The 26,853-nt window shown below is 41.9% G+C and overlaps 1 protein-coding gene across 1 annotated transcript in view; it reads right to left on the bottom strand.

Annotated features, from left to right (window-relative positions):
* LOC148396504 (ankyrin repeat and BTB/POZ domain-containing protein 2-like) overlaps positions 1-26,853 on the bottom strand; it is a 36,476-nt gene extending 9,623 nt beyond the window's left edge. Inside the window, exons 1-3 of the mRNA XM_088377633.1 lie at positions 26,819-26,853; positions 25,518-26,744; positions 2,249-2,398 (exon numbers count right to left, since the gene is read on the bottom strand). Of these exons, the coding sequence (XP_088233759.1) occupies positions 2,249-2,398; positions 25,518-26,409 (1,042 nt within the window). The 5' untranslated portion in view covers positions 26,410-26,744; positions 26,819-26,853. The remainder of the gene's footprint in view (positions 1-2,248; positions 2,399-25,517; positions 26,745-26,818) is intronic.

Here is a 26,853-nt window from a genome sequence, read left to right as displayed (position 1 = left end):
TCAGCATCTATACTGGAGCAGATACTTGATATATGAGTCAACCTTGTGGGTTTCCAATCTAATGGGAATTCCCCTTTTCCTCAACCACTTACGTGCATTTAACATTCTTGCCCTTATTACTCTCTCACCACACTTTGCCTTTAGCGGTATCTGTCTTTAGTGGCGTCATTAGCGGTAAGCACAGCCAGGCGGCAAGGATAAATTGTCGCTTATCTTTTATCAATACTATGACAGATAAGCAGCACCAACAAAGTGTTTATCCACTCCGACATGATAGTATAGAACCACTGCACTCCCTTTATACTGTAATTACTGTAAATTACTTCTGGATCACTGACATAATGAACGTGAAATAGTATCGCTCAAAACAACTGAAATGGTAAACAGTGTTTTAATAAGCTCATACTTGAAGTGTGCATCGAGTTGGCAGTCTCGGCAATAAAAAGCAAGTTATCCACTCGGGTGTAACTTTATACAAGCAACCACAACTGCAAAAGTCTTAATTTAGAGGCTTGAGATGCTGTTATCCTGGAGAGCTTTTGCATGCATATCAGATGAAAAGAGCAGTGGCTAGACTATCAGCCATCAAAGGAAGGCGATGAGGAGGGGGCTGCTGGGGGGGAGAGAACAAGGGTGAATAAAATAGGCCAATTTGAACTTGGTATAATATAGCGCTCATTTAGTATGATTACCGCAGGGCTAATTTCTAACCGGATTAGTATGAGTAGGGTGGGGGTTTTGGGGGTTGTTATGGGCACATTAAAGGGTTTGGGTTAGATAGGGTTAGCCCTTCTTAAACAGCCCACACTTCAAGCTGAAGGGCCTCCTTTGTGTTAACCACTAACAGCATTTGACCCAGGAGGTTTCTTCAGAATTGTACCCAAGATGGAGAGCTTTACAGCCTGTTTTGTGCCCAAGGGCCTAAACTAGCTGTCAAAGGTCAAATGCATACAGAATGGTGTATTTCATTCTTAGATTACTTTTTAGATTCTTTCTAGACGTCTGTGGGGTTACTGGGGGATAAAATAATACAAAGTGTTCAACAGTAGATTTAGAAAATCTATCAAGCCCCCCCGACATAACTACAAAAAGTGCATTCTGGACTTGGTCTGAGAATATTTTTTACTTTAAAGACCCTGTAAACTGACTTCTGTGATTTATTTTTCCAAATTCATTATACGTGTTGGAACATAATTGGTGTGTGTAGTACTCACGAGTAGAACTATAGTGTTTTCAAAATATCTTATTTTTTAGGCATAATATTCAAACATAAGCGGTTCAGTTATGTTTAAATCTGGAATCCTGTCATCTAGAGTGCGTCTTGTTTAAGTGTGCTTTTTTAACGGCTGGCCGACTGGACTCACTGTAAAGATCCAAGAGGACTGCGCAGTCTAATACAGATACTCCTGTGTTTGGATGGTCTCCTCAGGCTCCGATTACAGCGGCAAGCCCCCCGTGCGTGTTAGTTGTGTACACAAGTATCAGTGAACACATTGCCTGTGTGTGTGCCTGTTTGTGTATGTGGGCACGAAAGGGTGTGAAGCATGCCAGCCCTGGTCAGAGCGGTGTGGCACAAAGAGCCCACTGAGAAAGTGGGAGAAAGACTGTGTGTTGCAAAGCGTGTGTAGACTTTCTTAATGTCCAGCTAACGATGATGGTGTATGAACGTGGCCTTGTGCTTTAGGAACAATTGGCAAAGTGTTACCTTGTTTGGGTGGGGAAACCTAACCTGCACTTGCACCAACGCTGATCTCTATGACCCGATTGCTCTCTTCCTTTCACAACAACCTTTCCATTTTTTTACCCTAGACCAAAACATTAATTTTCCCAAGTATGTGCACAATCTGTCCCCACCATTCCATCAACCCAGTTTCTGATGACACTTTGAAGAGAACTTCAAGTCCACTTTCATTCACTGTCACATGGCATCAGTTTTAGCAGACCACATGTCAAAGTAATGCAATAAACAGCAAATGTATGCACTATAACATAAATATACACAATAGACATTCCACTCAAATAAATCTGACACGTGGTGAGTGGATTGCAATGTACACCAAAAGAAGACACAGTTGATTGTATTATCTTTCTGATTAAAGACTTCCTGGCTTTCTTAAATTCAGCCCTTCATAATTTTCAGTATTTAAGACACATAAAATAGCAGGTCACATTTGTACCTCTTTGCAATACCAGGTCTACCTACGTTTAGCTTCTAAGAGGATCAGTGTGTTAAGTAGACATGACTTACTGAGTTCCGAGATGCTGCCCACACAGGTGGCAAGCAGTGACTGTTCCAGCGTTCTGAGCTCCAGTTGGGCATAGGCATCTTCCCTGCTATCAACAGACGTTTGATGATTCTCTGTGTAGGGACTGAAATGGGCCGGCAGTGACAAAACACCTACGCAAACAAAAGAAGAAGAAAAGAAATTCATGATGGGTATGTATATAATTTTGAGAAAAACAAACAAATCTTAGCATCTTCCCGAAAGAACAACTGTTATTGGTATTTACTGAGGCACTAAAGGAAACAAACCGACCAGCATCTTAGCTCACTCAAACTTTTTGTTAACTTTAAGATCCGCACAAAGTAAACTAATATATGCAAAGGAATGTGTAAGATTTGCAGTTTCTTTTTAAAAGACAATATAGGTTTCAAACATGTTATTAATCACAACAATGACCTTTAGACACAGATCTAATCGTAATACTTCCAAATCCTTGAACATTTAATACTGTGAGCCGATGGTGGGAAAGGACTGGTTCTCAAGAGTTTATACATAGCATTCATGGAAGTGGAACAAGACAAAATTAATTATAATACTAGGCTAATATGGATATGCTGAAATAAGGGTGGTCTTATTAGGGGATTACCTTTTCATATCAAACACTTAAGATGCTCTTATCCTCTCCCCAGCAAAGGAACTGAACACAATATGGCTTATGCATTTTTTTTAAAACGTACTTTGTGGAGTATGGACTACCAACCTAAAAAGTCTCTGTATTAAATTATACTAATGGCAGCTTTCCCTATGAAGTGATTTAAAACGGTACAAAAATTGCTTAATCAGGCACAACAGTTACATATTGACAGGTGGCATGAAAATCTATAAGCAGCGACCAAACTTCATTTGTCAGCCCACCGCAGGTAAATGCAAACCTGCCAAACACTGCGGCTATTATATCTCATTTTGGGTAGCCAATCAATGACCTTGTTAACAGGATTGGCAAATTTAGACTTTACAGCCAATCGCAAAGGATGGATAAAAAACAAAATGTTGCCGATCTGATACAGCAGATGGTGTAAAGTCTGAATTTAATCCTGTGGGAGTAATGCTGACTATTGGAATGAGATCTCCCACAGACGTGTTACTTCAGCTCTGTGCGTGTGTGTGTGTGAGTGTGTGTGTGTGTGTGTGTGTGTGTGTGTGCCTCTTTCTCGCGCTTTCCATGCACAATCCGACACATACGTATATGTGCTGACTCCCCATTCCAAAACAAAGGGAAAGCCTGTCTCTCATAGAGTGCTCTTACTACAGTTTAGGCCATACAAAAAAACTTCTGTGCACAAAACTCAAAATACTGTGAATGTTTGTACTTCTTGTTTATTACTGAAATGTTGTATTTTTTGTAGTTAAACAACAAGCACACGTTTCTATAGCCTCTACCCTTCTAAAATGCTTTTTTAACTGTCTGTGCTTTCAGTTCTAGACTGATTCAATTAGATTATTGCTGATGCAATGCACACTCTCCTAAACCACTTCACTTTATTTATGTTTAAATGTATTGTATTTATTGAACAAGATGACTTAGCATTAAGACATGAACACAATTATTGGCGATCGTCTTACATTTGCATGGGTGGAAGTAAAATGTGATCTTGGATGTCTGCATAAGTATGCAAAGATGTTCGTGAGCACACAATGAGAAATTGATTAATCTTGCAACTGCAAAGCATATTCAAGGATATAAAGTTCTTTGATTGAGATGATTCCCTTTTACACTGTATTGTAATAGCATAAGACAAGAATTATTATCCCGGATATTAAAATAAAGTACTAGCATGGGGGCCTACCATCACATTCTCAAAAGTTTCCACCGTCCCACCCTTGTTTTACCACTAAAGCTGAGTCATCTCGACCTGACAGGGGTTTACGACTCAGGCAGAGGCTCTCTTTATGAGTATCAACAAACAGAAAACGATAGCACACAACACAGTGAAACTGGTGATGCAGGGGAAACCTTCTGTGGTTATTATTGTTTAATTATTGAGGTTCAACCTCAAAATGCCATGTGGGAATCATGGCTACAAATCAAAGCTCAAACAGACCACAAGTTTGTGGTATTCTCCAGCCATCGAACTACGTATCTCCGAAAAACATTGTATTTCAGCCAAGCTGTCACTCACAGCTCTAACAAACTTTACAGACTACGGCCAAAACACAATGTTTTGATTCAGCCAAATGTTTTGCCAAGACAAACTTTGAACTCCAAATGGTGTAAAGCAACACAAGTTGAGGAGTTCTGTCAAATTAACAGCTAAAATTTCAAAGTGAATTTTATTTTCTTTCATTCAGACCTTGGCTATTTGATTTCATGTATGTTCAGCTCAGCTCTGAAGAAAGTACTGTACATTCTTGTGTGTGCTAATTTGTTTTGTCTAGTGCAAGGACTGTGTGAATATTAATCATAAAAAAAGATAAGGTTAGCTTTGTCCAAAGAATGTTGCGTGCATATTTTTGTCAGTTTGTATACAAACACACAACTGTCTTTCAAACCCAAACAGCCTCTTCATTCACTACAGGGTGGATCAGAGAGCCAGGAAAAGGAGGCTTCAAAGTCACTTCCCCTAGCGCCAATGGAGCAGTTATTTAGCACAAGGAGGCTTTAAGCTTGCTCCTGTGCGAAAGGAGGTGTTGTTCACGAATGGAAAATCACTCAATGGTACAATGTTTACAAAGGCTGTTAGTTGATTTACTTTGAACCCACCATCACCTGACATCCTTGGTGCTTCACACACACTTGACTTTTCCCATCGGTAAAGGCTCCACCCACCTGTTTTACACACTTCCAGTTACATCCATACCACTGTGTTATCAGTGTGTCCTCTCATAAACCGTTTATTAGAGGCACATTTCTCGTGTAAACAAATGGAGGTATGTTCAATGTGTGGTTACATGTGAGAACTGTGAAGTAGGGCTGTTCGTTTGGCCTCATCGGTTGTAAATAGAAGGATTCACCATGTAGGGTTAAAAAAAAATGTTTGCTTGGCCTGGTGGGTCCTTATGATCCTTATCTAAACAGACTTCAAATGGGACAGAGGGGCATTTAGGGAGCCTACGTGGTCTATTAGTGTTTGGGCTAAAAATAATCATCCGTTTTAAAAGTAAGCACATCCACACAACCAAAGCTCTCTTTCTGGATACAGAAAAGCAGTCATGAATTGAATTACCTTACAATTTGGATTGGGATGCCAAGCACCTTAAAGCCCCTTCTTGTCATGTACAAGCACCCATGCAAATGTCTTACAATGATGATAATGATGATTTAGGGTCTGCACAATGTACCCAGACACCTCTGGTGACATGGGTCATGGGGTCAGAGGCTGTGCACAGCTGGAGTTCAAAACACAAGTAACCTTATCAGCTGTGAAGAAGGAGGCTTGTCCAAATGTTGGGACACCTACTCACATTGTGGATCACCGAATGCTATAAATTAACAGCAAGTTGAAAAATAAGTGGTTCCTTGATTTGATTATTGTGAAAGAAATGCATGTTTTGAAAATGCTCACATGCGCATGCGCACATGCAGGATGAGATTGGATTTGCCATGCCTGGCTTTGGTTTTCCCACAGTCCTGAAAAATATCATATAAGCTCCTCAGCAACCCTAACCCTAATCCTAAACATGACTTCCAAATCCCTTCCTCAAGCTCCTACTTTGTACTTCTTTCTTCCAGACTTCTCTGTCCCCTTCTTTTTTCTCTCTAATCATGTTTTATACAGTTTACATTCCAGGCCAACTGTGGTGCCTGTGGCTATCTGGTCTTATTCAAGACTCCCTGTTTCCATGTGTGATGCCACTTCACATGGAGCACCAAGAAACAGCATAGCACCATCATTGGGTTAAAGAGTTTTATAGGTTTCGCTAGTTTATTGTCTGAGAAATGTGGATAAAAATACACCATCGTGATGAAGGATGGTTTCCTCTTGTGACGACGGATGGTGGCTATTACAACCACACTGCAGTTGCAAAAGTGCATACATGTTCAAATTCAAACCCACTCTCATAATCCAAAGGTTACATGATGTCATCTATCCACAATGCTGCCAAGAGCTGAGCTTGACAAATAAAAATATCATTAAAATAGAAAATAATTGACAAGAAAATTCAATTACCATAACTGTGTCTTTTTTTTAAGACAACTTAAAGAATAAACATTTCTGGCCACAAGAGTCAGTCATTTTATGCCTATCTTTCAAGAACAAGCTTTATTCATCTCTTTTATAGACTGTAGGGTAGGCACAAAGAGCATAATTTGTTTGTGAAATTGAGTTTGAACAAATTGTTCCCATTCTGTCAGTGATCCACTCTTTCTCAGCCTGATCATCAACACATAAACACCCTCAATGCATCAGATCCTATTTTTATCCATTTCTTGTTCTCGCTTCCTTGAAATTCAGCAGGTGCTGTTCATGCTGTTTATTTCTGTACTTGGGCAAACCAGTTCACAAAAATCTATCACAATCAATCCTTTCTCCCTTACAGCCAGGTACAGCCAACTCAGGTCTTCAGCGAGTAGTTCCCAAAAAGCAGAGCCATTTTTGATGCAGAGGCTTTTAGATTTTGATGTTTCAAACTTCCAGAATCGTTGTTACAAATGTAAAGCAGCTTTTTGCTGATTAACATTCCATGTTGGGCACTGTAGAGACCAAAATCATGACGCAGAACACACTGAGTCAAATTAGGAAAAGAAACTACTACTGGGGTTAGTGGGGCCCAAAGGGTCCTGTGTAAGGATTCTGACTCACCTTTTTAAAATACCTCTTTTCTTTTTTTGCCTGCTGTTTGCTCAAAATAACATTTGGAATCACTTTTACTCCAGAATTGTACCTAGTAGAAAAGTGGTGTTTATTTTTTGGGCTGCTATAACAAATGGGGCCAAACTTACCATCCTAATGCCATTGTTAATAGAATCATTGTGAAATAAAGAAAGCACAGAATATAAGGGGAAGCACATAAGTCATTGGTTAGCTGGAGAGGGTGGGCAGGGTACCCAGGACAATTGATCTGGAAATCAATGCCACTGGTGAAATGTGTAAAAAGCCACAAAAGTGGTTATAAATAAACGGACCACCCATACTCGGGCACAAAAAGGTACCCTACTTATGCACTGGTCACTAAAGTGTCATCCAATGCACAAATCATGTGGACGTGTCAGTGTGGCTACTGACAGCAATGTACAACTCTCATCAGTGTGTGTTTGTCAGGGAAAGAGTAGCCAGTGAGTGACATGCTTGTGTATAGTAGGTGTTGTATGTAATAAGTATACTGCCCCTCATTCAACAGACTGCAACACCCATTTCACACCCAGGGGGGTTGGTTTAGAGCTCACCCCCTGACCCTCTCACATACCCTATGCATACAACACACACACACAACCAGAAGGGGGGTTGTTTCCAAGCAACAAAAGGAGCCTGCTAAAAAGGACTGTGCTCTAAGCAGATTTGTCCCATGTTGCCCCTAAAAGCGTCAAATCGAACACAGCAAAAAAACATTTATGGGAGCCTATACTGAGAGAATGGAGGCATGTGTTGATTACTTAAACTCATCACACGCACTAAAATGTTAACAAAGCCTAATTGCCTCACAGAGCATCCGTACTAAAACAGCACAGCAAAGTTGAAGTGGTGTTGGAAAGTGTCTGTCAGCCCCGTTATTGACTGTGAGTCCGTCCATGTATTAACCCCCCTTCCAGGCAGTAGGCCCCAGCTTCCATGTGACACCGAAATGAATAAGAGAAGAAACAAATTAAATGGCTAGAGGGAAAGCTGTCCTTTAATTGATTCATCATTCAACATCTAAGGAAAAAAACTCCTGGTTAACTTGTTTATCCATCATTTGTACTATGAATAATACAAACACACAAATGGGCTATTAGCGGTTGCAAAAACATTTAAGTGTTCAGCTGGAGCCAGACTAGTAAAATTATCACTGTATCTTCATTGAGCTTCCTGTGGAAATGAGAATGTCTGGACTTGCTTGTGAAGCACAATGAAAGAGAAGGAAGACAGCACTGAAACAACAAAGGCACAAAGGAGAGAAGTACCCACCAGCAAAAATGTATCTTGAGGACCCTGATGGCCTTCCGTGCTGACTTGGCATGTAGGAGATGGCTCTCAAAAACATTCCGTCGGATGTACTCTGCTTGCTGAAAGTACTGACTGCCTAAATGCATGTCTACAATGCGGTAGCTATAGAAATTATGAATCAATAGTCATCATTTTAGAAGCGGGAAAGTATCTTAGCAACAGTCAAGGAGGGCAGATGACACCTTCACTGCAACCTATCTCCATGTGTGTTTTCTCTCTCTTTTCATGTTTAACTCCAAAGCCAGAATTGTTTGGCTCTTCAAGAATTGCCCAGAATGCCAAACCATTTGGCCTTCAAAAGAGGAGAACTCTGTATATTTTTGTGTTAATGCATTTCTTCCTGAATATGGGGAAAGACCCAGTCAATTTGCTTGGACCAGTATTTCCCACAGTGCTCGCCAAAGCCACGGTGGTTAAATAATTGCTGAGAGTAAAGCTCTTTCAAAAACAAAGAAATGCATGCCCTGGCACACGGACATACACATCGTAGAGAGGCCGCATTGTGTATTGTCAAGCCCGCCCTGCGCAGAAATAATTAAAGCTTGAGAGGGAAGTGCTGATCGATCATGGCCACACATCACTTAATTGAACGCAGAATGAGAGAACATGGAAAAGTTTACAGATCTTTGAACAGTACTGTAAACATGACTGCACTAACCACCATATGCATTGTTAGTAAAAGAGGCCTCGTGACTTGACTTGAACACACAAAGCTCTACCCTACCCAGAGGAAGCACGCAACCCAGAAGATGCCCATTAAAGGAGTGCTGCGTTTTTGTGTGTGTACGTGTAGCAGATCGGGGAGAAGGACTATTCTTGCACACGGTCACATGATTCCTGTGCAAACAACACATTGAGTGACAAGTGTGTTTTCATTCTTCCACTCTTTGCCCCTGTCTGGGCGTGATGATGACGGCTGAGCATGTGTTGTAGTCATCACCACACCCTACACAGTGGGGCAGAATTTGTTCATTATTTATTTTCATTATTTATTTATGTATTTGCTTCTTTTTATTCTGGCTCTTATCAACTTTCCAAGCTGAAGCAATGTAACTCTTGGGGATGCTCCATTGGAAATTTCATTCAATTGCATTCCAAGTTATCCGATTTTGTAGCTTCCATACTCTTGGGTAACATTTGCCCCTTTAGCCTTTACAGTCTAGCGATTTCCAGAAAAAGCACTGGGCGATCATGAGGAGCCTTACCTGTTAAAGTTCTCCGTCATTGCTCCAATAGACCCTGCAGCTGTCCTTACAACAAGCACCCAGAGATTACAGTGTATATCTAAAAACGGGCTGTGCTTGTGGATAATGATGCCTTCCCCAGCTGCGTAAGAGCCTTCCAGGCAGCAGCAGCCCTGTGCCGGAAGTCTATGGCTGAGCCTTGGCCACTGGAGGCCTGGCAGAGTCTAGCAAGATTAGTGCCGAGATCAACTCGAGAGAAAACAGAAGAATGGGAACAACAGCTTGGAAAAAAGACTCCTGCGATTGATTTGATATTAAGACTGAAAGAACAATTTCCCAAACAACAAAAAAAAAATGGAGGAAATGCACATGTCTGTGCATGAATAGACATGACCTAGTTGCACGAGCCAGCAAACCGCTGACCTCTCTTTGTAGCTCCCATCACCAGTTGGTGTAATTATAGGCTTCAAGAGCAGAAATCTACTAGGGCCAAGAACCTCAAGGCAGGTTCACAACTTTACTCTGCCTATTTGGGATTCTTGGCTGCCTGTTTGTTACGTCACATGATAACCACTTATAGGTACTAATTGAGTGCTGGAGTAGATAATACAGTATCTGCTTCTAAAAGGAGCAACATCGGTATCTGCTAAGGCCTTCAGGAAGAGACAACGGATGATTTACGATCCAGGGGGAAGCGAAGCATCTTAATCTGGGTTATCAATTGATTGTTAGATCCTCTGTTAGTATTGTGGAGACAGTGCACATGGTTAAACTTTGCCCTAGTGTTCCCTCAGCGGGAAATGATGACATTTCAAGACATGTTCTAAACTAAGAAAAAAAACAGCAGCACATTGTAGAAGGAAATAACAGGAGGAGGGCGGACAGGGAGCAGAGTGATGGTGCTGAGGGATGTTTTCACAAGGTCAAGACAAGAGAAACAGTCTCTATTATAGTCAGTTCCTTTCAGCAAGGGAGTGGGGATGCAAACTTTCAATTCAGGCATTGTGATAATCAGGAATAGTGGTTTCCCCAATTCTCTTTGTCACTAACAACAGACACTGTATTGAGGCTGAGGAACAGAGCTTGTCTACCTACATCCTGGAAAAGGCCTGTTAAAATGTTGATAGTATATTGACGAGGTAAATTCCTTTGCCTGCTAGTGTGTCTCTATCTCATTGTATTGTTTGGGGGATACCCGCAGTGCTATCTAAGTCTATTCAGACATCAGGACAGCTTCAACGTTATCACAACTACATAGAGATACAGGGAAGATACCTGCTCAAGTTTTCAAGTATGGGCTGGTCTTGCTCTCTCTGTTGGCATCAGCACAATGGATCCAGTTTGCACACTACTATATCGTAGCAAAGATTTCAATTGAAAGCAGATCAAACTAATAATGTTTGTATGAAACCAGTGAATAGTGTACAAGCCAACACACATCCAGCTTGTCTGGGGTCTTTGTTAACACGTTGGGTGGGTGTTAGTATTCATGGCCTCCAGAGTGACCTCTCCCCTCCCTTCTGACCACAGTGCACTCCTGACACATCTGCCCTCTTTACCCTGCCAACACTAACTTAGCTGCGCTGGACATCTGAAAGCTGTGATTAAATCAATGGGGAACTTCCCAAAAGCTGACGACTCACGGTGAACAAAGCATGGAATTGTTGTTAGGGTTGCGTAATAGCAGAAAGTTGCAAAGCCTGTACGTTCTTCTCACCTCCTGAACGAGTCAATACAAAGGTAGTCCTGATACAACACCTCATTAACAGCAGGTTACGGCCAGTCATTTACAGTGAACAGGTGTCACTACGTGGAATGTACACGTCACGTCATGTACAACACCTGGAATATAATGAACACGCATGCTCAATAAAAAAAGGTTACACATACATCTAGAAGCAACTAGGTGGAAAAAATTTCAAGTTTAATGGATACCACCCTTTTGCCTCACGTGAACATGCTGCTGACCACTATCTTGGGAGTGGAAAAGGCTGTACAAGCATTGAGGGGCGGCTTTAGCTATGCTTACGTTAACTGCTGTCTCACTTACTTCCTCTGCACTTTTCTGTTGGACACACTACCAGCACAAAGCCATCCAAAATAATGATAGACACCACTTTTGCCAGTGACTTGGACCCACTTCCGAAAGTCAAATCTCTTAACTTTTAAGCATTTATTGGATTATGTCATCAGGGCTAGAAGAGATGAAAAGGTGCTTCCTATCAAACATAGGAAAGGACAGAACTGTCTAAATAATGATCCCGCTTTTCCTAACTGATGTCAATGCGTAATGGAGAGTATTTGTGACGCAAGATGCAAAATATTACCTAAGTATAATTACAGAAAAATCTTTTAAATAATGAACAGATTCTTCCCGTGTAAAGTGTTTCCACAATAGTTAAAAACATTACATACAGTAGATACTGTTTTGGTGAAGAATTCATTGAAGATGTTTTTCATTGTGCGTTCTCTAAGTATGTCAAGGTAATTAAATTTGTTTGTATGGAACCGCATCTTTCCTTTTGCTTTGAAAATTGCTGGTCTTCATTGAATGTGCATGTGTGACCCAAAAAAACACAACGGTTGCATAGTCGGTAAAATTTGTGACTGCTCTGTTGGTTTAAATATTGCTTCCCTAAAGAGTTGTGATTATAATATATCCTTTCCTTTTGTGGTGCTTGGTCAGATGTAAGCTTTGCTAAATGTAGCTTAGAGATTGCATCAAATTTTAAATTTAAAACACCAATACTCCAAGTACTTCTGTCATCTCACTCAGACGGGATCAAAAAGTTCCTAGGCAAAAATTTGAATTCGAGGATGACCATGAAAAAAAAGGTCCATCTTCACAATGAATTTATCTGTCTGACAAGAAAGCCAAAAAGAAAAATGACTCTTTCTTTGGACACCCACAAACAAGGCATCCTTTCAACTGTGTGAAATTCCAGCACATACTGAACCGCCAGTACTGCACTATTTCAAGCATGTCCTTCCACCCATCTCATCTCAATGTGTAGATTTTGCCAGAGAGATATTAAATGTGGCCACCCACATCTGAAAATACTCAATAATAACACAAAGAGCTGGTTAAAACACACCATTTCAAACTTGTGGTCACACATGACAGTGACGCAGAATACAAGAAGAGGACTATAAGCTTTTATGTTTTCAATGGAAAATGATACAAACAGTTATGTGCAGCACACAAAGACCAGACAATGCAGTTCAATTCACGTTAAAGAAATCCCCCCCTAAAATCACAATATACTGTAATTATTAGTTCTACCACCCATCTTAACATGTGTTGCTAACTTCCTCTAAAATATGATCATCATTTGGTAATCATGGGTTTATAAGTGTTTATTTTGGTTTCAGAATGGTGACCACAAGAGGTGGATGTGCAGAGCAGAGCACATCAGCAAAAATGACGTGGGCTTTTGGCTGAGGCTGTCACGTCTGTTTTTCTGTGGCCACATATGGTCTCCACATGCAGGTGCTTGAAATGTGCTGCTTCCCTCCACTAACCGCAACGAAATTCATGAACGTTTTACTGTACCGTACATGGTTTTGGTTTAATTGTGTTGTGTGCGATGCTGTGGCTCTTTTAATTACACTGTGACTTTGGCCCAACAGGTGACGTTCCCAAGAAGTGTTACTGGTTTGCAGTATGGCGCATGAACACAATTATGGGAAACTGATTTGGGAAGCTGACAATGGCCCGGTGCAAAAGCACAACACGAGAATAATTGCATTACGGGTAGGGCCAGGTTACTTCATTCTCATTTGAGTCGCTTGTCAGAGAGGAGTATTAATACTCAGAACTAGAATGGGAATTGGCTATAGAGTCAAGATTAGAACTCATGTAACAAATAGAATTAAAACCAAACCACTTTAGCATGCTGTTACAGGTATTTGCATTTTCAAAACAAATAGATTTCACTGTGTATGTGTTTGAAATTGTAATGGGTGAGCAGGAAGAGACAACAATATTGTAAATAAAGAAATATTTTAGGAAAGATCTCATCGTGGCACGGCGAGTTCCTTAAGTGACATTGCATCAGTTTGATCCACAAGGTTGCATTACAAGGTCGGAATGCTGTGGGGGAAAATGTTTAGAAAAATGAGTGCTGCAATGTCCTTATATGTCCCCTTGAGCCTTATCTGGCATGAGAAATTGTACAGGATGATCCAGCTCTAAGTCCTTGAGCTGTGGTCAAAATGTGTTTACAGTTTTAGAACTGGATCTATGCATTGGGACACGAAGCAATATAAATAATACTTTATTAAACTCAAGATGGACATTTTTATTTTGGTCTTTTATCTTGGACCATTATTTGGACCTTGTCACGAAGATAAACAGACCACATTAATAATAAAGACAAATAATACTGTAGCTGCAAGAAAAAAAAAATCACACACTAGAAATGCCAAAGGCAGTGATGACTGAAACACACACATACAAGCACGCACATACAAATGTACCTTAGCTTACCCAGTGTTTCCCAACCAGTGTGCCGCGTCACACTGGTGTGCCGTGAGAGATTTTCAGTTGTGCCGTGGGAAATTGTCCAACATTAAATACCGAGCGCATTGTAAACAGGATCACCAAACCACAGGTCAGTTAGTGCAAGGCCTGGTCAGCCACTAGGATCCATAAAACCATATATATTCCATGCAATGTGAGCGAGGGTTCCATAGTGTAATGGTTAGTGCTCTGGATTCTCACCACAGCGACCTGGGTTCAACTCCCAGTGAAACTTAACATATTTTATCATTGAAACATTTGCAACACAGTTGCTCGTGTGCTGCCCCATATAACCATTATAACTATTTGCTTGTGAGCTGCTCTATAAAACCATATATATTCCATGCAGTGTAAGCGAGGTTTCCATAGTGTAGTGGTTAGTCCTCTGTACTCTCACCCCGGTGACCTGGGTTCAAATCCCAGTGATATCAAGGTTATTTTATCATAGAAAAATTTGCAAAAATGTTGCTTGTGTGCTGCCCCATGTAACCATTCTAACTACTTGCTGGTGAGCTGCTCCATAAAACCATATATATTCCATGTAACTTTAGCGAGGGTTCCATAGTGTAGTGGTTAGTATTCTGGACTCTCACCCCAGTGACCGGGGTTCAAATCCCATTGAGACCTCAAATATTTTATCGTAGGGAAAAAGCTTAAGTGAAAGTGAAAAGTGCCACACCCGCCCCCATCCCCACCTCTTGATTGGCTGTTTTATCTGTGGCGTCACTTGGACACTCCATTAGGTACACTGCCATTTTCAAGTGTACCTAATAAAAGGCCACTTTATTTGGGAAATACCATGGTCCAAAATCACAGGCGTCAAGCTCTAGTCTTCAGGGCTGCATTCCAACATGTTTTCCAAGATTCCCTCGTTAAGTGCACCTGCGTGAAAAGTTTTAGCTCCTTTCACGTTCTGCAGGAGCTAAAACTTTTCACGCAGGTGCACTTAACGAGGGACTCACACGGACACTCCATTAGGTACACCGCCATTTTCAAGTGTACCTAATAACAGGCCACTTTATTAGGGAAATATCATGCTCAAAGGTCACAGGTGTCGAGCTTTAGTCCTCGGGGCCGCGTTCCAACATGTTTTCCAAGAGTCCCTCGTTAAGTGCACCTGCGTGAAAAGTTTTTGGTCATTTTCACGTTCTGCAGGAGCTAAAACTTTTCACGCAGGTGCACTTAACGAGGGAATCACATGGACTCTCCATTAGGTACACACTTTATTAGGGAAATATCATGGTCAAAGGTCACAGGTGTCAAGCTCTAGTCCTCAGGGCCGCATTCTAACATGTTTTCCAAGATTCCTTCGTTAATGCGGCCCCAAGGACTAGAGCTTGACACCTGTGACCTTTGACCATGATATTTCCCTAATAAAGTGGCCTGTTATTGGTACACTTGAAAATGGTGGTGTACCTAATGGAGTGTCCAAGTGACGTCACAGATCAAACAGTGAATTAGGAGGTGGGGGTCAGGGCGGGTGTGGCACTTTTCACTTTCACTTAGCTTTTTCCCTATGATAAAATGTTTTAGGTGCCAATGGGATTTGAACCAAGGTGGCTGGAGTGAGAGTCCAGAACACTAACCAGTACACTATGGAACCCTCGCCTTACAGTGCATGGAATATATATGGTTTTATGGAGCAGCTCACAAGCAAATATTTACAATGGTTATATGGGTTAGCACACAAGCAACTGTGTTGCAATTTTTCTATGATAAAATATTTCAGGTATCACTGGGATTTGATCCTGGGTCGCTGGGATTATAGTCCAGAGCACTAACCACTACACAATGGAACCCTCGCTCACATTGCATGGAATATATATGGATTTATGGGGCAGCTCACAAACAAATATATACATGGGGCATCACACGAGCAACTGTGTTGGAAATTTATCTATGAAAAAATAATTTAGGTCTCACTGGGATTTGAACCTGGGTCGCTGGGGTGAGAGTCCAGAGCACTAACCACTACACTATGGAACCCTTCCTCAGATTGTATGGAATATATATGGTTTTATGGCTCTAACTCTAAGACTAAGCCTAACCTTAACCCTAGCTTTAACCCTAACCCTAACCCTAGCTCTAACCTTAACACTAATGCTAGCTCTAGCCCGAACCCTAACCCTAGCTCTAAACCTAACCCTAGCTCTAACCCTAACCCTGGCTCTAACCCTAACACTAGCTCTAACCCTAACCCTGGCTCTAACCCTAACACTAGCTCTAACCCTAGCTCTAACTCCAACCCTAACCCTAACCCTAGCCCTAACCCTAGCTCTAACCCTAACCCTAACCTTAGCTCTGACCCTAACCCTAGCTCTAACCCTAACCCTAGCTCTAACCCTAACCCTAGCTCTAACTCTAACCCTAGCTCTAACCCTAACCCTAGCTCTAACCCTAACCCTAGCTCTAACCCTAACCCTAGCTCTAACCCTAACCCTAGCTCTAACCCTAACCCTAGCCCTAACCCTAACCCTAGCTCTAACCTTAACACTAATGCTAGCTCTAGCCCGAACCCTAACCCTAGCTCTAAACCTAACCCTAGCTCTAACCCTAACCCTGGCTCTAACCCTAACACTAGCTCTAACCCTAACCCTGGCTCTAACCCTAACACTAGCTCTAACCCTAGCCCTAACTCCAACCCTAACCCTAACCCTAGCCCTAACCCTAGCTCTAACCCTAACCCTAACCTTAGCTCTGACCCTAACCCTAGCTCTAACCCTAACCCTAACCTTAGCTCTGACCCTAACCCTAGCTCTAACCCTAACCCTAGCTCTAACCCTAGCTCTAATCCTAACCCTAGCTCTAACTCTAACCCTAGCCCTAGCTCTAACCCTAACCCTAGCTCTAACCCTAACCCTAGCTCTAACCCTAACCCTAGCTCTAACTCTAACCCTAACCCTAGCTCTAACCCTAACCCTAGCTCTAACTCTAACCCTAACCCTAACCCTAGCTCTAACCCTATCTTTAACCCTAACCCTAGCCCTAACCTTAACACTAATCCTAGCTCTAATCCGAACCCTAACCCTAGCTCTAAACCTAACCCTAGCTCTAACCCTAACCCTAGCTCTAACTCTAACCCTGGCTCTAACCCTAACCCTAGCTCTAACCCTATCTTTAACCCTAACCCTAGCTCTAACTCCAACCCTAACCCTAACCCTAGCTCTAACTCTAACCCTAACCCTAACCTTAGCTCTGACCCTAACCCTAGCTCTAACCCTAACCCTAGCTCTAATCCTAACCCTAGCTCTAACTCTAACCCTAACCCTAGCTCTAACCCTAACCCTAGCTCTAACCCTAACCCTAGCTCTAACCCTAACTCTAACCTTAGCTCTAACCCTAACCCTAGGTCTAACCCTAACCCTAGCTCTAGCTCTAACCCCAGCCCTAAGCTGTAGGGCTGGGGAGGTGTATGGTTATATGGGGTAGCACACGAGTAACTGTGTTGCAAATTTCCCAATGGGATTTGCACTCGGGTCGCTGGGGTGAGAGTTCAGAGCACTAACCACTACACTATGGAAGCCCCACTTACGTTACCTATATGGTTTTATGGATCAGCTCACAAGTTATAATAGTCATATGGGGCAGCAGACGAGGAACTGTTTTGCAAATTTTCTATGATAAAACATTTGAGGTCCCAATGGGATTTGAACACGGGTCGCTGGGGTGAGAGTCCAGAGCACTAACCACTACACTATGCAACACTTGCTTACATTGCATGGAACAAATATGATTTTATGGATCAGCTCACAAGCAAATAGTTACAATGGTTAAATGGGGTAGCACACGAGGAACTGTGTTGCAAATATTTCTTTGATAAAAGACTTTAGGTCTCATTGGGATTTGAACCCGGGTCGCTGGGGTGAGAGTCCAGAGCACTGTACACTACACTATGGAAGCCTCACTTAAGCTCTGTGGAATATGTATGGTTTTATGGATCAGCTCACAAGCAAATAGTTATAATGGTTATATGGGGCAGCACACGAGCAACTGTGTTGGAAATATTTCTTTGATAAAATGTTTTAGCTCTCACTGGGATTTGAACCCAGGTCGCTGGGGTGAGAGTCCAGCGCGCTAACTACTACACTATACAATCCTCGCTCCCACTTTGTGGAATACATATGGTTTTATGGAGCAGCTCACAAGCAAATTGTTAAAATGGTTATATGGGGCAGATTCCTTTGAACGAATCTTTTGAATGAACTGATTCTAAAGAGTCAGTTCACTTAAAAGAACTGGAATGCACATCACTAGTTGCTGTGTGCTTTTACTAACAGTGACACTGACGTAAAATACACAGTCAAGTTGAGACACCTCGACTGTGATCGCCACTCAGCCGCTGTCAGAACAGCAGAGCGTCTTTAAAAGTGACTTTGTTCTTAATGTTGCAATATTTTATAGAGCTAGTCAAAAACAGTAAACAAAGCCATATTGATTCTTTTGGATTTTGATCACAATCACTTTCAATAGTTTATTCCTTACACTGTCTAAAACCTTTTTTCAAAAACTGCCACTTTCATTTACAAAAGAAATACAATTTAAAGAATATTTAGTATTTATTTTTATTCAATTATTCGACTCTCCATACATATATAGGAATAGAACTTTACATCTTTTGTTGTAATATAACTGATTTTAATATAGAAACTGGTGTAACACTTAACAGATTTTTGTTGGTGGTGTGCCTCGAGATTTTTTCTAATGAAAAGGTGTGCCGGGAATGAAAAAAGGTTGGGAAACACTGCCTTAGCTTACCTACACTTTGCCTATTGTCATATTTACCAACAAGTGTGTGACTCATCTGCCTACTTGTTTGTGTTTTCCTTTCCCAGAATCTCTTTCCCAAATCTTGTGGAAAATCAATTTGCAAGCATTTTCAGATACTGAGGAAATGGCCTTTAATCTTCATGTAAACAAGCTATTACTACAACTTGCAATTATTCCACACATTACTCAGCAGGTATACCAAATGGATCATCTCTAACCAGCTCTACTTCCCTAGAATAAAAAAAAATATATATTTTTTATACCCTTCATCAGCCATTTCCAAATTTGCTTTCTACAGCGAAACATTTAGTTTACTCCACTTTGAACACTTCCATGGTTTCCTTTAACATATCTTGTCTAATATGTCTATTTTAATGGTAGAAAAAAAAGACTCATATCTGAAAACCAAATAATACTATCGAATGATATCATTGTCAGCGTATGCTTACCCCTGTGCGTATATGGGAATATGCTAATGAATGTTAGTTCATGTAATGGGAAAAGGAGTGGGCCATGTGTGGAACAGTGCTGCTACAGAGGAGTGTGTTTACTTTAGCAGTGCAACACATCTGAGTTGTTCGGCCTTAGCACACTGACTCCCTGGTTCCACCGAACAAAGAAGTCTCTGACCGACAGCACCACAAAAGCTCTCTATTGCAAAGATCTTTAAAAGGAAAAAAAGGTAATTGGTAAAGAAATCACTTCTCTCACTTGGTTGATGAAAATCCAGAAATGTGGGCCCTTTATAATATTGGATGCAACTCATGCGAGTGACCACAGCACACACAAAGACGCATAAATCCAACCTGGATAGAATAATCTGGAGTCACTGCTGCATCCCTCCTTCAAATGCATCCTGTCGCCGCAGCTTCTTATAGCAAAGCCAGTATGACTCCAACAGATTTCACGAGAGAGCACAGGGGTTATTACATCCAATTCTGGGTCAGACAAATGTGTTTCCACTTAAACTATAAACTCTTTGCCACCCCCCACCCAGCCCCTCCACTTCCCTTTCGTCCGATCAAATGATCTGTTTATATAGTTAACGGGTTCTGCATTGACTATAACCGACTTCCGGTTTGCATATCCAGAGAAGCTTGCAGGCTAAGGCCAATGAAACCACGATGACTGACGTTGGCTTTTATTTTCTGGTGGTATAAGACAATACTGCATTGCTAGTTTTTTAAATTTGAACTGGATGTTTAAAAAAGTGAAGGTGGTTATTGTTGCCATTAAAAAACGAAACTAAATGGAAGTAGACAGATGAATCACACCCCTCTAAGCAGATGAAGCCATCGCTGAGGAAAATGACTGGGTGTTGCTGTCACTCCGACGCAATGACAGGTTCTATGATAACATTTATGACTGGATGACAGGTCAAATGTCTGCCTATTTCTCTCACTGGATTGGTCCCTTACACATTGTGCCCAGACTTTTAAGTGAATATGTAACTCTGGTATATTACAGATTTGACCTTTTTCAACATTGTCAGCTATATTTATTGATGCATGCAATTAAGAAATAAGGTGTCAAGATGTGCCAACTAAGGTTACTATGATCCAAAGAAGTACTCATTGGACAGTTTTTGTGTTACTGCCTGAACTTTGTAGAGATGCCCTCCAAAAAGGAGTGGATGAAAAGTGCATGTTTTGTTATACTGTGGTATAACACAGATGGTAACACTGTGACTTTAAGAATGTCATGTTCAAAATGCAATATAGAATATTTGACATGCTGCAGCTGCTCTACCCAGCATTGTGAAATTTTATAAGTTAAGCATGAAGGATAGAAATGTCGCCACAGGCTAAATGCGTGAAATCATAGAAAGGATGCAGCATTTTCTTTTAAGCACTGCAGAACCTTTTGCCCACTGTGAACGCCACAACCGCTAACCTCTGACACTTAATGGTTTCCTGTGACCGAGTCTCGTTTGCAGTTATTATGAGCAATCCAGATGACAACACAGGTGCATGAAGCGTTGCAGTCTCCCGGTCACCCTCTAACCGCCTGCTTCTAAGTTAACCCTGTTTCCCTATTATCTAGCCAGGCAGAAAATTCATTCCACAGGGCTGGACAGATTGCCTCACGAGCCATAGCCAGGATGCTGTGGTAATGCACCCTTGCTGCGCAGTTTCCAATTTAAACAAGGAAAAGGAAGCCCAAAACCAATGTGGGCTGCACGAAATAAAACTCAGTTCACTGTCATCCAAGAATTTGTCATGAAGGGCTTAATCAAGATGTATATCTAAGGACGCTTTTGAGACTGATCCCACTATTTCTGTTCCTCTATTTGAGTGCATCGCTTTTCTGTATCTGTCAGTGTCAGCTTTATTCTTCCGGCCTGGTAGTGATTTACTGTAAACTATGTTGCGAATCATGACTCATTTCGCTGAAATGCGTTTGGAAGGAGCGTAACGTCATCCAAATGAAGACGGACATTTCCTCGAGATCAGAGCAAAACATCACGGCAAAGATTTAGAATGAGTTTGCGAGATAAAATAACTACTCTCGTGATGAACGAAGTGATCATTCCTGAATCCACGTTATTGTCATCCGTTCTGTGAAGGCCTTCCCTGTCTTCCAAGAATAGTCTAAAGCCACACAAAGACCCACATATGAGCACAATATAAGACATGTGCAAAAGAGCAATCCAATGAGTGTGTGTTGTTACAGCTGGGCCCAGACTGGAGGCCAGAGCTAACAATGACATGCACCATCAGTCTGCTGGTGGCTATGTTACTTAGAAACATATCCAACACAAGAGCCTGTGCATACACAGACTCATAAACTTCTGTAATTTAGGACGATCAACCTCTTATTATTCACTTAAAGCTACATGCCTCGCAACATGTGCGTTCAAGCCAAAAACTAGATTGTTGTTCTGTCAAATTTTAAACACGTTGGACACGCATGCATCATACAACATTTATGTCACCATGATATAAAAGCCATGGTAAGTTTTCCAAAACTGCATATGATCCCTATTCCAGATGTGCAGAGTAGGGCAGTGTATTTTCAGAGTGCTGGTTTCCCCATCTGTCCAACCACAGTGCTGGGATGTTCTCCCTGCCTGTTTCTCCACACGGTTCCCACGCCGCCTTCTGGGCTAAATACATACTTTGGAGAATAGCGCAACATACACAAAGCTATCCTGTGCTCCCAATTCCATGCCTTTTGACTATGTTTAAAAATCTGAAGTAGAAATATTTTTTGTTATTACCGAACCAAATCAAAGTTTATTTATCTGGGTCAATGTCGCATGCTATTAATACAGTACTCCCTTTCAGTTAGGTTCTGCCTCAAAAACAGTGAGACCAAATGCACACATACATCGGAACCTCCCGCAGGTGGAGAACTGGCTCATGGCGGGGGGCAGTGGCATTGCAGCATGTGACACTGTGTTGCAGTTGAAATCACCTTTCAAATATAATTTGATATACGACTAGTCTGTTTTGTATAGAGTAAATGACTGTAAACAAGGCAAGTGTAGAAGCCTAAATCTGCAAAAACAAATGCTTCTTTGCCTTCAATATTGTCTATTGTCATAAAATATGCTAGTTGATTAGATTTGAAATGCAAACATATGCATAATCATGCTTGTTTCTGAGTGACGTGACACTGGTGAAAATACTTCTCCGTGTAAGCTAAAGCTAAAGTGGAGACCTAACCAGCCGTACTGATTGTGTTTTGCAACAGTACTGACAGTATTTATAATTCCATTCGTATTTGTGGATCTAAAATAAATACGAGTTCACAATTAAAAGAGTAAACACATGTATAAATCAAGAGAGTAAGTGAATTTTTGCTCCAGCTGTAGCGGGATCTAACATTTATGATATTCTGTTCTTTTTGCTGATGAAAACTCATGACATGGACACGGTGATACTATCAACTGTAGGCTACAGTACAAAATATGCAAACAGAAGACTGTTTACACCTAACAGCCAATAAGGAGTTTACCAGATGTTTGTACGATCACAAAGATCAATGATTCCCCTTTCTACTGTCCATTAGTGAAGCTAGTTCCATCGCAAAGTGCCCCATAGTGCTCTTACGAAATGCTAAGGCAGAAAGAGCTTGTTTATGCATTTGGGGAGAACAGAATGTCAAATGGATTCTTTACTACAATGGTGCTGCACAATGAGTTCAAACTGTGCTGTGGAGCCATTTGAATGCTGATAAAAGGCAGACTAAACAAGTTCAGGGTCGACATGTGTACAACCAGCGCATGCATGAGTAATGAATACGATCCTGGCACATCCCAAACAAGTTCCTCTAATGCACTCCCTGTAGACAAGAAGAAATAAACAGTGAAAGATGAAATATTTGTGGATGTGAATGCAATGAATACAAAAGAAGACGACAGAACCAAGTACACAAGAAGCAAGAAGGAAGTTTTCAGAATTGTTATTGGAGCCCTTGCAAGTCATTGCTTTCTTAAGGACTTCCAGATGTGAGCTTGTGCCTGAGAACCAGTTGGCGAAATGAAGAGAAATCAAGAGCAAGGGAGGAGCATTTTTTTTTCTGAATGTGGCCTTCCCAGTGATCAGCAGCCTATCCCCTCCCATTCACGAATTATCATGTTGAAGGCCAAAAAGGAGGTATTTGCTTTTTTAAGTCATGACTGTTGTGGGAACATCAGCAAGAGCAGGAGAAGAAAGGGGCTGGCTGACGTCTGACTGTAAGGGTGTGGGGTGTCAGGTGGTAAGGTGGTAGAAGGGAATGTGGCTTGAAGAACCCAGTCATGGACCTATAAAAAGCTGGGGTGGTCAGAATAATGGTCTGTTGTTATAACATATGTGGACACAGACACACGCACACACACATGTACGTGCACACATCACTGAACCTACCAAAATAGGTTCATCCAAACCCAACCAAAATACATCTGCCTAAATGCTGAATAACGAGGCTGCTGTTTAACTTAGCCAGTGATTAAATAATAATTACTTACCGTACTAAACACTGATGAAACAAATATGCATGTGTAGAAGTTTGTGGGGCATGACTGTGTAGCGGCAGAATATAGTTGATAGACAATCGATTGGGCAATTAGTGTTAAGCTATTTCCTACTCTCACGTGGATAGCATGCATACTTGCACTAAAAGATGCTCTTTACTGATAGCATCTTCCACAGAAAGAGCTTGCTCTAGGAAAATGTCCCTCCCCCTATGTATCCTGTATGCATCCACTAAGCCCGTGTCTAGCTTCCCCAGCATTTGTTTAACTATGTTGGGCTAAGCAGGACAATCACACAACAAAAGGCCATTGTATTGAAATCTAAAAAAAAAAATGTTGCCCCACTGACCTAGTAGTAGGCCACAAAGAAAGACTATGAACTGACTCAACATCAGGTTACCCAAAGCATCAAGAAAAGAGAACTAAGTCAAATTGCATAGTAGGTCAAACTAGTAGGGAGCAAATATGGGACCATAGGCCAGTGATTATTAAAAAAACAAAAAATAAATAAAACAAAACCAGCCTGAGAAAGTCATATAGAAACAACATAGAGTATGTAACGTCATGTCCTAGCAGATTGTACGAGAAGTCATACAATGTTGTGATACATCTGTCTGGCTGCTCCGATTATATTGTCGTTTGATACAATATGTTAACAACATATATCAATAGTAAGAGAACATTGGCATGGTACATTGTAAAATCAGCTGGTTTGCTGGAATGTGAAAAGACCCATATCGGGGTCATCACTCTGTCTCCCTCTATCACACATTAGATTTAGCACATTCACTGTCAATGATATATTTGTTTTTAAATAATCCAGACATTCAATGCCAGCAGGTATGTATGTATTCATTTTACACTTGAATGACAGTTTAGAGTGAAAGTCAACTTGATTGAAACATTGCCCGTCCCAATTTCCATGAAAAGTTCTTTGTTATCAAAGGAATACTTTAATTTGTCATTATAGGAATCCTAACTTCTTTATGAGTTAAGAACATCGCAATATTTCTTTAAAGCACCTGTAGATTTAACAAACAATCTATTAAAATGACACTGACTTTGAAACAGAATATTTCAATTGATAATTTGACTCGGGGGAGTGAAATTATCAACCCCTCTAAAAAAAAAAAACAAAAAAAACCTGTTTGCTGTGCCTTGGTCATCCCCATTTGTGTACAGACCAATCATTTAAAGAACATGAAATAGAGCTGATGGAGCGCTAGCACAGCAAGAGGATGAGAGGGAGTGTGAAGAGAGAAAACTCTTGTCTGTACTCCAAACCCCAACATGATTACCCGCGCAGCAAGGGTGTGTGACATCAGAACTGAAGGGAGAAGCGCAAAAACACTACAATACAGTCAAATTGAGCCTACAGGCAAGGCACAAAGACCTGCCGTTTCTTCTCACAGGACTTCCTATGAAATACAAATACTTCCTTTGTTCTAGCATATAGCTCAGCACTGTTATTTTCCTATTCTGTCGGGTCAAATTAGAAACAATCCATCAAATGTCTCACACAAAGGGCTGCTATTGTATCCAGAGCAAAGACCTAATTTAAGTGTTTCCACACGCATTGGAAGGTGAACAAGTGGAAAGTGGTGAGCACAACTCTAAAAGGAAACGGTGTGAGAGGAAAACGTTAGGTGGATGTTGGAAGTCATCACACAGCAACACACACTGAAGGCTTCCATTCATTCACTTGAAGGAACTTACCGCTTGCATTCTTCCCACAGATCAGGTGCTCATAGTGCTGGAGAAGTCCCCACAGCTCCGCTTCGTTGTTCACCACCCCCTCCAAGGTCTCGGCACTCACCGCGGCACACGGTGACCCCGAATCTGGCCCAAGGTGACCCCGTTCGGACATGAGCACCCGGGCAGCGATCTCTTCCACCAGAGCTTCCATGCAGGCCGTCAGGCATATCGCGGCATACTCATGGATACGAACAGATATGCGAGTGTCCACCATCCAGCGGAAGAAGCGACCCACGGAGAAGGACAGGCCGCAGCGGGCCGACTTGCCCTTTCTCAGCATCTCGCCGGCACTCATGCTGTACATGGAGATGGCTTTGACTGTGGCCGAGACGCAGTAGTCGGCCAGAGCCCAACTGAGCACCAGTCTCATGGCGCTCTGCACCTCAAAGCGTGTGCAGCGGCAGTGCATGACGCTCAGCCGCTGGGCCTCCCTCGAGATGCGGATGAGAGCCTTTCGGAGCAGGACGGACAACCGCCGTACAGCCTCCGAGGTGAACACAGGTGCGTGGCCACCCTTTGTAGTGCCACTCTCAGACACTTTGCGCAGTATCTGAGACACCTCGTCTTCTGTCCAAGGGAACTCTTCCAGATCAGGCAAGCGGGGACATTTGGAGAATATGTCCTCCGGGTCCTCAGGAAGGACTGTGTTGACCGTGTCCCAGCTGTTGTTTCTGCTATTCATGGAGCCCGAATAGTACCACCAGTTGCCCCTATGAGGGGTTGTCATGAAAGCCTGGGAGTTCGATTTGGAGGAGGACAGGCTGAGGGATTTGCATGAGTCCCCGGCTCCATAGCCCGAGTCCAAAGTCAGGTCCTCCAGGGTTTTGATATGCGCACTACTCACTCCAGCCATGATGTCTCCGTTAATCTTCTTTCAGAAAGCAGCACTCGTCCGTGGGGCTTCACCTGAAGTCAAACCACCTTGAAACTCCCAGCGGAGCTGGATAAACTGGTTCCACCGCACATCATTTGTCAGACAAGCCACTCAATAAATTTCACAACGCCACACGAGAGAGGGCATTAATGATCGAATTAGGAAGAAATGCGAGGAAGGTTGTCCATTTCCAACTTGCAAGTCGGGGAGATGCAATTCCCGACTCACCTTTCTACAGGCAACGCAGAGCTTTCAACTTTCCTCCAACGAGCGTTGCGGTGCTGAAGCGCTCCCAATCTTTTTGAACTCCACGCCTATAATAGAGAAAAGGGGGGAAAAAAATCTCCTTCGACAAAATCGACAAAAAAATCGTTTTAGACCGTCTTGCCTGCCTGCTTTCAGGATGACGTGTGTGGGAATGCG

Source organism: Syngnathus floridae, chromosome 6, assembly GCF_059516105.1.
Source record: "Syngnathus floridae isolate MCC-2025c chromosome 6, RoL_Sflo_1.0, whole genome shotgun sequence".
NCBI classification, from domain to species: Eukaryota; Metazoa; Chordata; class Actinopteri; order Syngnathiformes; family Syngnathidae; genus Syngnathus; species Syngnathus floridae.
Note: the sequence above shows the minus strand (reverse complement) of the source record. Positions and strands in the feature narration are given on the sequence as shown.